The 12047-nt window shown below is 42.8% G+C and overlaps 1 protein-coding gene across 2 annotated transcripts in view; it reads left to right on the top strand.

Annotated features, from left to right (window-relative positions):
* The first annotated feature begins 8271 nt into the window (after positions 1-8271).
* Positions 8272-12047, top strand: part of HADH (hydroxyacyl-CoA dehydrogenase) — a 34088-nt gene continuing 30312 nt past the window's right edge. For both annotated transcript variants that reach the window (XM_065405094.1, XM_065405093.1), the window contains exon 1: positions 8272-8412. In XM_065405094.1, the coding sequence (XP_065261166.1) occupies positions 8296-8412 (117 nt within the window). In that variant the 5' untranslated portion in view covers positions 8272-8295. The remainder of the gene's footprint in view (positions 8413-12047) is intronic.

Genomic DNA, 12047 nt, shown 5'->3' with positions numbered 1-12047 from the left:
CATCCTCTTCACCAACCTCAAGCTAATGGCAGAATACTTTCAATATTGGAAACTCGGCCCCAATGCCTCCTCCAAAAATCTTGGTAACTGCCTTTTTCCTAAACAACAAAGCTGCCAAGGAACTACTTAGTGTGACCTTCAGCGATCAATAGGTCCAAAATGAGCCCTATCCAAAGTCCCTGGGTGCAACTTTGGACAGAAGGTTGACTTTTAAAGTTCATCTGAAGAAGACATGCAAAAAGCGAAGACTAGCTTTGTCCAAAAACCATGTAGACACAACATGGGGTGCCACTACATGTGGACACTTCAAACAGTGCATCTAGCATTTGTTCTTGATTGCTGAATATTGCACATCGGTCTGGACAGGCAGCTTAATACTACAATGAGAATTATAATACACATGAAAATCAACACCTGTTCAATGGTTGCCCACTCTGGCACATACACTCTCACCCAAGATCCAGAGACACACACACACACCCACACACACATACAGCTTGTGAGTACAAGTGAACCATGTCCAACCTGAACTTACCAGTTCATGAGGACCTCTAGAACCTTCCAAAGATATGCCTGAAATCTCTCCATTCTTTTTGGGAATGGGTAAAGCTCTTAAATTGTCCTCACTCAGTACTGAGGCCCACTGGAAAAAAATTTGGGATAATGTCTCAAACACCTGATTGCAGACACCAGAAAAGAACTTCTAGGCTTCAATCTACCCCAAAAACAGTGCTCCACATTGAACTGTTTGAGAACATCACATGGTAGATGCTGTCAAATCTCTCCTCTGTGGAAGATGAGACAATGCACAATGTGTCTATGGAACCCAGTTGCAAACTGTGGGACCAGTCTGTAAGTCAGTGCCCACTTCAGTCATTTGCCAGTGGTATCTTAGGGCTGGTCCACACTAAGCCCCCAGTTCGAACTAAGATACGCAACTTCAGCTACGTGAATAACGTAGCTGAAGTCGAAGTATCTTAGTTCGAACTTAAAGGTACTTACTGCGGGTCCACACGCAGCAGGCAGGCTCCCCCGTCGACTCCGCCTACTCCTCTCGCGGAGCAGGATTACCGGCGTCGACGGCGAGCGCTTCCGGGATCGATTTATCGCATCTAGACAAGACGTGATAAATCGATCCCAGAAGATCGATTGCTTGCCGCCGAACCGGCGGGTAAGTATAGACGTACCCTTAGGCTCGTATCAAGCCATTTCTGAGACTACCTGTTGGCTCACCAATCTGGACTTGGCTATATGAATGTTGCTAATTACCCCTCTTACCATACACAAGAAATCTCCTTAGAGGAGGTTGAGGTGAAGAGGTTCCTGCACATCTGTAATTTGTCTGAAAATCCTTATTCTAGAAATCGTCAGTTGCAAAGCTACAATAAAATGCTGATAATTTTTTATCTGACTTCTGTTAAATGCCTACCCAAACACCATGATAATGCTGGCTATGCAACTGATTGATTATACAAAGTACATACACTTATCCTCTTATGTAGAGGGTAAGCACTTTAAAATTTTGGCAGAATCCAAAGAAATTACACATAAAATAATAGGAATAGGTACTTACATATTGATTATATGGAATTGCACATAGATTGTCGTGTGCTCTTGCTGCAGTCTGCCTTCTAAACCAGTGATCTGCAGAGAAATTTGGTATGTAAAATGTCATATTACTTCTGAAAACTGTTATTTTACAAATAGTCCCTTGAGAGTTGTAGCTTCTGATCGTACATAGAATCCAATGCTGCATGATGTGACGTGCTGCTATACATACACTATATAAGGGTAATCATTATCACGTCTGCCAGAACACTAGTTGCTGCTGCAACTGACACAAAGGCCTTTCATCCCTGGCAAATAAAATTAAGGCTTCTACAAGTTCCTGAGAGAGAGACTAGAAACTGCATGACCCAGATTACTCTTGTTTGTGTAATTTATACCCTTCTGCTGTGGAGCAAAGGTAAATTGGTAACAGACGTAAGCTGAGAGGAGAACTGGATTGTGCAATATTGACCTAAATTGTTTTTGTGACTGATAAATCTTGAACGTGCCCTCTATATATCTATTGCTGAATGCAAAAAATGGTGCCTACAGTTATGCAACTTGAGAATTAGTTTCACTGTAATCTTTTGTTTAATTTTTAATCATGTCTTTTTCAAAGCTATTACACATTCCATTTTATTCACTAGGAGACTCATAGTAGCGCCTTGACATTTGGTTAGCAGAACTATCAGCTTCAACCACCTCTATAATTGTTTGATGCTAGACATTAATACATGCTAGCATAAGAATCTCTCTCATTTTAGTACTGCCCATCCTTCCAAAACAGTTGAAAAATGTTTACTCCCTGAAAAAGGAAGAATGGTGGAGTGGGGAATAAAGAGGAATGGGGGGGAGGGAATAGGGGTGCACAGAGCCCCTGGCATGGGAGAAAATGGGGTACCTTGGCATGAGAGAGAGGGGGAGGGGTGTTGCAGAGAGTCTTTGAAATGGAACAGGATCAATGGTGGCACAGCGGGAGCTTGGGTGGAATAGAGGGATGTAAAAAGCCCCTGGCACATTGCTTTTGTAGGCTGAACTTACTTCACAACTAGTGTAAATTGCAGATACTTATATTCATAATTTTACATTGGACTACTTGCTCCCCTCTGTACTCCTAGGGGAAGTTTGACTGCTGTTAGCATTGGAAATATTAAAGTAAAGCTACTATAAGATTAACTTGGCCTGATTTTTACCTGTATGACCTACTATCTTACTGCAAAATTGTGGGGGTTTACATACACAAGATTTAAATATAAGAGAATTAGGCTTGGTCTAGACTTAAAATTTAGGTCAGCATAGCTATAGCACTTAGAGCTGTGAAAAATCCATATACTGCAGCGCCATAGTTATGCTGCACTTATCTCAGTGTAAACTGTTGACGAATATATGCTAGCCAGCATCTAAATATATATATATATATATATAATATGCATTAAGCATAAATATTATAACAGTGATATAGTCTAAACTGTTTTATACCATAATCCTGTTAATTTATTCTAAGTACCCCATAACACTTTGCATTTGCTGAAGTAAGCATTTGGTGCAAAAAGTTAGGAAACTTGTCAAGATATGTTCATTCTCTGTCATAGTACAAAGCTAGGAAAGTGCCTTCATGCAAAAGTACTTGGAATGCTAGTATCCAAAACAAAGATAAGGAAGGAACAGAACAATAAGTTAGGGAACTGGAACAAATGGGTGGGTTGGATTTTAGTGATGCATAGGTGGATTTGGGTTGGATTTTACGTGTAGGGAAATGTAACTTGTAAAATCATGTAAATAATGGCAGCTGAAATGTGTAACTCGAGGAACACACCTTCTGTATAAGGTGATTGTAACATCGCTGCCTTGGACGGCTCCTCAGAGACGGGTGTTGTATAGAATCTTTTTCCTGTACCATATTAATAAATCTCACTGAGTGGTTATTTGGTCTCTTGACTATATATTTCATAATGAAAGGGCTGGTCCACACTAACCCCCCAGTTTGAACTAAGATACGCAACTTCAGCTACGTGAATAACGTAGCTGAAGTCGAAGTATCTTAGTTCGAACTACAAGGTACTTACTGCGGGTCCACACGCGGCAGGCAGGCTCCCCCATCGACTCCGCCTACTCCTCTCGTGGAGCAGGAGTACCGGTGTCGACGGCGAGCACTTCTGGGATCGATTTATCGCGTCTAGACAAGACGCGATAAATCGATCCCAGAAGATCGATTGCTTACCGCCGAACCCGGAGGCAAGTATAGACGTACCCAAATAATAAACCAGAGTGTGATTAAGCAATTGACTATACAATTTCTCAACAAGACTCAGCTGGATCTATGCTTGTCAACCTAACTACCATCATCGCTCAGGGAGGTGCTGTTCCTAAAACAAAGGAAAAACCTTTTCCATCAGTGTAGGCTCTCTCTCCACTACAGGATTATGCTAGGATAGGTATTGTGACAAAGCTATGATACTATAGTCCCCATAGTGTAGACATGGCCTTTGTAAAGATATAACTAAATTGGTAACTTCATGAGAGCAAACAAGTTGAATAGGGTAACGCTCTGGCACAGTATGTTAAAGTAACTTACATGCCAGTGGGCTATATTGCCTACTTCAGATACCATTCAAGCCAAGCAGACCATATGACAAATTACCCATTTAGCATGGCAAGAATATTAAAGATTATTATTGTTACTGTTTATACAACACCACACTTGGGAGTAGGGAACATAGGAACTGGGAGTGTCACCTTAATAGCTCCAAGAATTGGAACCTTGTTTGTACCAAAATCATAATAATTCTATATTATTATTTGTATTACTGTAGCACCTAGAAGCCCTAGTCATGAACCAGGACCACCTTGTACTAGGCATTGTACAAACACAGAATGAAAAGATGAGCCCTGCCCTAAAGAGCAATAATCTGTATAGTATAGAAGATAACTTTAATTGATGCCATGTAGGCTGCCCCACCCTGTTACTTGATGATCCTGTCGAGAAAGGATTTTTTAATTTAAAATGGAAGAGGAGTAGAAAGTTAGTGATGGGGGTGTATGTTTAGTTGCAGCAGCAGCAGAGGAAGACCGCAGCAGCAGCATTTTGGAAATACTGTAAGGAGAGAGATTATCAAGACATGCATCAGATAAAGGTGAGAGCAGTTCTGTTTCTCCTGCTGAACCTAATAGGAGAGCTCTCCCCTCCTCATGTCTTTCATACAAAATACTGTGGGGTCCACCTGGCTGAAGAGAAGCGGATCTTCTTTTTCTCTCGTGCTCCTGGGAGTCCTGACTAGGGAGCTTTGCTTATTTTGCTTAATATTATTCTGCATATGTGAATAGGATTTGAGTGTTTGGTAAAATCTCCCTCAGGCAGAGCTGGGGTGAGCTCAGTGCAGGCGTTCAGTTCATATCGATGAATACTGAGCAATAGAATTTCTGTTTGGGTGAAGCTTGTTTTCAGCTGTAGTCCTGAATAATCTTCAATCAGATAAAGTTTACTAAGGAACAAAGCACCTTATCTGTATCTCAAAACCGGCTTTTGTTGCAGTGATCTTTTAGCACAAAATGCCAAAGATGAGTGCACTTAATTTCTTCTGAGGAACCAACTTAATTTGGTGAATTGCTCAAATAAACTTTGTCACAGTATGTTGCTAACTGGTGGGATTTTATAGTCTCTCTCAATACTAGGTGTTTTTCTTAAAGTCCAGCACTTACATTCTTGTGATTCAGATTGTAATTTAAAAAAAGTTTATACATATGGTTGGGAAGAAAAGCCTGAAAGTGTGATCCAAGTGTAACTCAACAGATTCAAAACACTACATAGATTCTAAGGCCAGAAGGGACCATTGGATCTAGTCTGACCTCCTTTATATCATAAGCCATAGAACTTCCCCAGAATAATAAGCTGCCCAAGCAAGCATTTGAAAGCAAATAAAAACACAATATACTTGTGACACCCTGACATCCCAATATCCACCACTGTCGTGTAATTAGGATGTGTTTTGTACCAAGTATGTCTTGTGAGATGTCATTCTAAAAGTCTTGATCTGCTAGACATTAAATCTCATTGGATTGTATGTGCTATCATTGTATGTGAAGTTATGAAGTTTGGCTATGTGTGTGTTACTGTAACATGCTGTGAGTTTGAAAGCACCACAAGCAGCCTCTCAGGTACAACAGTAAAAAGGCCAAACAATATTAATGACTTATTGAGGAAATGCACACAAGGATTACCCCAGGAATTGTGTACAGTAGAAAACTCTCAGAGATAGCACTACACAATGGGAACTGTTTGACCCAGGTCACAGCAAAAGAGTATCCAGCAAATGGGAAGAAGATATAAAAGGGGGGACAATGACATCATAGGGGGACCTCAATTTCCCTGCAACAACATACCTGGAAACAGCTAAGGGGCAAGGACTGAACTGTGGGAAGTGGTGGTCCCAGGCTAGAAGGATCTTTAGCCTGTGTGTGAAAATGTGGGAAAGCCAAGGCAACTTGTGCCTTAAGAGTCTGCCAGCCTGCTTATCACTCAGCATGAGAATTTGCTAATTTATATCCTACCTATCTAGTGTGTTAAGCTCAGTTTGTGGCTTTTGTTTATTTACTGAGGTAATCTGCTTTGATCTATTTGGTAACCCTTATGATCGCTTAATAAACTTGTTTTGTTTTCGCTAATCCCAGTTTGTGGAATTCATGGGGTGTGTGTGTGTGTGTGTAACAGTGTATATCTCTCTCCACATTGAGGGAGAGGGCGAATTTCAATTTGTTTATACTGTACAGTGTGTTTGGAGGAGGCTTGATGGCCTCGCTCAGCAGGACAAGGTAAGGGAGCCCAGGCTGGTGGACTAGGTGAGCTCATTGGTACCCAATACATCAGGTGGCACCCCGGAATGGGGGGTAACCCATCATAATATTTTTTTAAAAATAAACACTTTGGTGGTGGCAGTACTGCAGTTGGTGCTTGCTCAGGCTGTCCTTTAGTAGATTAGAGGGAGAAGTGAGATTCCCCTATATACCAAAGTTAATGTAATCACTGGGATAAGCCAGTAGAGTTGAGTATGCTTGTGCCAGCATTGAGGTTGAGCTAAAATCTTTAGAATGGTCTCATGGCAGGGCAGTTGCTGGTAAAACAGATTTCTCAATCATGGAAAAAGCTGGGTAAAAGGGAATGTAAAATTTATTGCTTGCCTTGAACAGATGCAAAATGCCAAATATTTTTGTTTTCTTTTTAAACTGTGTTCCTGTGAATTTAATGTTTGTATTTTTTTCTTACACAAACTCAGTATTTCCTACAAATGTTTAACAATCTTTTCAACTCACCAAACATTTGGGTAATGCTTGTCATGTACAAGCAAAAATGGTTCAATTTGTTTTGAACATGTCAAATAGGATTATACAATCAGCTTTTAGGGTACAGATTCAGGCCCTTATTTGTATGTGTAACTCAAGCCCTAAGCTTTTACTTAAATTGATGGTATCAAAACCTGCCTCCAAGATCTATTCTGGTGTAGAAGAAAATTCCAATTAAATGATTATAAATAATCATGTTTAAAGCTTGTTTCCTGAGTGCCCTGAAGTCTGAGTGAAGTCAGTGGGAATTGATGGAGCTTGGTGCCTGGTATAATTCAATCTTCAGCATCCTACAAAGAAAGGATCACCTGTTAAATAAGGGGTCCATTTTTGTTTACTGCCCATTAGAACTAACACCAAAACTTACTAGCCTAAACTTACTATTGTTATATGTTATAGCATACATCTTACTGTGAGGAATTACTGTAATCAGTAACAGCAGTTATGATACTTTTGCATGCAATAAAATTTGACCTTTGCTAGTGTATGTATCTTAGGCAGTTACTTCATTGAGTCCACCAGTAGCAGATTCCACCAAGCAGCCTGTTTTGAACATGCATGGGATTTTTGTTGCTGTTTTAACCCTTTGAGAAATCAAAATTGGTAATGGCAATGTGGAAAGCACTAAGCTTCCCTTAGAACACCTCATTCACTTTATAAAGATGGGAAAACCTTTAAGAATCAAAATCAGGGCCTCCATTATATGCAATTTTCTCTCTCTCTCTCTCTCTTTTTTTTTTTAAACTAGTATAAGAGTGAAGGATGACTTGGCTGTACTGACCCTTAGCTCTAGCATGAGCATTCCTGCCAGCCATGGCTTGTGGATCCACCAAAGAGAAGAAAAAGGGACATGCATTTTGATGCATGGGGCAAAGGTTACCTATTTTTTGCACATTTTGCCTTTTGCTGTTTATTATGAAGTAAGGCTGGTTAATGATCATCTGCTGCGGGTGGCATGGCAGTAGCTCATGCCTTCAGGGCCGGTGCACTCAGGGTGACCAGATGTCCCGATTTTATAGGGACAGTCCTGATATTTGGGGCTTTTTCTAATATAGGCTCCTGTTACCCCCCACCCCCGTCCCGATTTTTCACACTTGCTGTCTGGTCACCCTACGGGCACTGCCCTTTCAAGGCCCGGGGGGGGGAGGGCTTTTGCCCACGTTGAGGGCACTCTGCCTATTATCTGGCCCAGGCTGCCACGCGGATGGCTCTTGCCCCGGGGCCGGGCGGGCTGCCACCTGGCTGGGCACGGGCGTGTGGGCGATTGCTGCCCTCGACGGCCGCGGGGCCGGGCCCGAGGTCCCCGGGGTGGGCGTAGCCAGAGGCTGCCGCGGCCCCGCCCTGCCCGTGACACCGCCCCCCAGCGGGGCTTCTGCTTGCGGCCGCCCCCGCCCGCTCACTCCGCTCGCCATGGCCTTCGCCACGCGCCACTTCGTGCGCTCCGCGTCCTCCGCCGCCACCAAGAAGCTGATCATGAAGCATGTGACCGTGATCGGGGGCGGCCTGATGGGCGCGGGCATCGCCCAGGTGAGCGGCGGGGCCAGGCCGGGCTTTACCCCGCTGGGGAAGGGAGTCCCGGGGCGGGTAGCAAGGGGCGCCCCCCGCCCCCAAGAGTCTCTGCCCGGCCCGGCCCGGGTCACCAGGGACAGCGGGAAGCACCGCTGCGGGGAGCCCGGGCTCGTGGGCTGCCCAAGCAGCCCCTGGCCCGCCTTGAACTGCAGCCCGGGCGCCTTGGCCTGCGTTATCCCTTAACGCGGAGCTCCCGGGGGCGGGGCGGGCTTGCCTGCCCCTCTGCGCCCCCCGGGCACGGCAGGGGGAGGCTGCATTCCGCCTCGGGAGCGCCTCTCGGAGCGGGCGGCGTGTCCTCTCCGTGCAGCTCTGCGCCTCGCTGCCGAGTTGGTAGTTTGCGCTGCGGGAGTGAGCCTGGCTGGCTGTGCTCCTCTCCATGCGCGCAGGGGTCATGTGCATGTGGAGGGAGAACAGGCCCCTGTTTAACTACTCCTGGCTTTGTTGCTGTTTCTTCCCACTTCGTCCCGGATCGCTTCAGCCAGTTGTCACCCCAGCCACTGTAGATTAACTGTCATAGATTATTTGAGAGCAGGTATCCTGGTATGTATTTGTACAGTACCTAGCACCCTGGGGCCCTGATCCTGATTAGGGCCCTTGAGGATTAGCATAATATAAATAACGCTGCCTCTGCCACTTCTTCGCTCTTATGGTTTTTGTTATGTCTTGTAATTTCTGCCACAGGCTGTCTTTCTACCATGAGTCACGTAACTTGGCTTGATATTTTAACTCTAAGCATAATTAGCTCCATAAATGTCCTATGTAGGCAGGTCTTCAAAACTTTGTTCTTAAACATCTGATAACCTGGGACTTCGGATTTACATAAATACTCTGTTCAACTTTTGAGTATGTTCTAACCTGTACGTGGTCATCTCTTCTCTCTCCATAAAAACATGTGAGAAACTGCAACAACCTGTTCAGCATAGTTGATGCATTCATTTTCTTCATCCCCTTTGTGCTCCACATTAGTATTAGAATAGATATGAATTGGATTCAGCTTCAGTAGGGACACAGTAAACATGTAAGTTGGTCCATTTTCAAAAAATGAATTAAAAGTAGTTGCAGCTGTTGCACCTACTGCTGAGTTACCCTGTTTTGTGATTATACAGTAACATTTTCCAGTCTTTTAAAATGTTTATGGGGGTTTGACAAAACAATGGAGAAACTGACTATGTAGGGGAAATGGTAACTACACAAAGTGTGGTCATGCACAAAGCAAACACTGCAAAAACAAATATTTTTAAAATCTTTGCTATAGTAATCTTAGACCCCAGTCTCGAAATTAGCTCCCTTGCTGTCCCACTGAAGCCAATGGGGTTCTGTGAGAGACATGCAGCCTGTCCATTTGGACTCAGTGCAGGATCACGCCAGAGGGATTACTTGCAACACTATGAGGTACAAAATAAGTAGATTTTTTTTTTTTTAATTTTAATACAAGCCGTGCCTTTCCAATGTATATTTGTGTTCAGAGCGTTTTTCGCAATTCTCCAATCTGTATTTGTCACGGAAAAGTACAAAGTTTGGGTTTTTCTTGTGAATCTTTCACACACTGCCTGACTGATAAGGCAGAAGAAGAAAGCCCTATGAATATGATTTCGTACCAGCTTGAGGAGGAACAGATTGATGGACAGTCTCAGTAAATAGCGAGAGAACTAAATTTCATTTTGTTAAGATACTGTATCCTTATTTGTAATCTGTAGTGTTTTACAGTGGGTTAATATTTAAATGGGATTTGCTTGTTTTCCCAGAGTGTTCAGCCATTATAGCCTTTGACTTGTAAAGTTCACTTTATACTTGACATTTTTATCCATCAAATGTCTGATTGCTAAGCCAGGGACAGGACTATTTCAGATATATTTACTTATTTTACAAGGAAAATAATACTTTGAACATCTATAGCACCTTTCATTTACAGATCTCAAAGCACTTTATAAACAATAATTAAGCCATACAGCACTCCTGTGAGGTAGGTTGCTATTATTTCCCCCATTTTACAGACAGGAAAACAGGCACAGAGAGGTAGTGATTTGCCCAAGGTCACAAAGCAAACTAGGAGTAAATCCCAGGAGTTCCTAACTTTGGATTTCCTGTTCTAACAACTCAGTAGTGCTCCCTCAGAGGTATAGCTTTTTCTGATATTCTTGTTGCATCTATTGTGGAAGGAGGAGGTCCATGCATTTGTCTGCTACCTAAAGTGAGGTTAGTCATCTATAACTTTAATTTCTCTATAAAAATAATCTCTCACACCCTTATCACTGGAATTTGGGATTTCTTCTGAAAAAGCCTTCAAGGCCTTTCTCAATAAATGCAGTGCCACATGAGTATTTGGTGAAATCCATAAATATGTTCTCTGAAGTTTCAGGAATGTGCGCACTATTTAAAATTCATTAGTCCAGAGAGACAACTGAAGGCCATTGTGAATTCTGTTACATGTTCTGACTCTTATTGGCAACTGTTTGTAAAGAGAAACAGGCATGGTTCTTGACAGGGACCCTGGTGTGCAGGAATCCAAGTCCTCAGGGTGAAGGGATGCTTTGGGTGACTTTGCTTCCTTGTGCTCACTGCATCCTATTGTAATTATAAATATGGGGTTATCCCAGAGCCAGGGTGACTGTGGTACTGCCTGGGAGCAACACTTCATTTTTTATTTGCAGTGACTTGTTTTTTTCTTTTAAGGCTTTGGAAGATGCCTTCTTTTAAACCTTTCTGTAGTGTGAGTGGGGGAGGTTGGCTGTTGCTCAAATATAGGTGTGACATACAGTACAATCCAGACTAAGGAGCAACTGTTTCACCCTTGCCTTACAATACCTTGGTTGCCTTGCAATACCTTGCTTTACAATAACTCACAAACAGCCGTCCAGCATGCATGCCCCACCCTCAGTGTCTGTGTGCAGTTGCAGCCTACCGACTTCACTTGGGTTACACTCTTGCTCTCACTAGCCTTGGTTATACTGCAGGGTAATCCCAACACACATCCAGTCCTCGATTTTCCTGCAGAAATATGTGTCTTGTACTCCCCAGCCCTCTCCTGGACAATACAAGTTATATTAAGCCTGTTATTCCTTTAATAGAAATAATATGCACACAACTTGTCACCCCAAATGGAGTTTCCCACCCTCTTCAATTTAAACACACTGGATTAGATAAAACAATAAAATTTGTTTATTAACTACAAAGAGAGATTTTAAGTGTGTAGAAGTAATGAGGCATAAAAGTCAGAATTGATTACAAGAAAAATAAAGAAAAATGCTATTGGTGCCTAATTTAACAAACTGTTAAATTAAAAAAAGTTTTCTCTCCACATGCTTTCAGTAGTCTTACTGATCAAACTTCTTATATCAAGACACCCCCCCACACACACAGTCCAACAGCTGTTTTGTCCCTTCAGATGCAGTGAATTGACAGGCAGGGGGTGAGTGGTCCCTTGGTGTGTTTCTCCCTCCTTTTTATAGTTTCAATTCCCCCCTCCCCCTTGAAAAACATTTCCAGCTCAGTACCAGGAGACAAAAAGTTTATGTGGAAGGATGTTCCCTGCTGCTTTTTTCTCAACTGTTGAACTTCCTTTGTTTCCCTTCCTGCTTGATGCCTCTGTTTAC

This window comes from Emys orbicularis, chromosome 5, assembly GCF_028017835.1.
Source record: "Emys orbicularis isolate rEmyOrb1 chromosome 5, rEmyOrb1.hap1, whole genome shotgun sequence".
Classification (NCBI taxonomy): Eukaryota; Metazoa; Chordata; order Testudines; family Emydidae; genus Emys; species Emys orbicularis.
The sequence above is the reverse complement of the archived record's forward strand: the minus strand, read 5'-3'. Positions and strand labels throughout refer to the sequence as shown.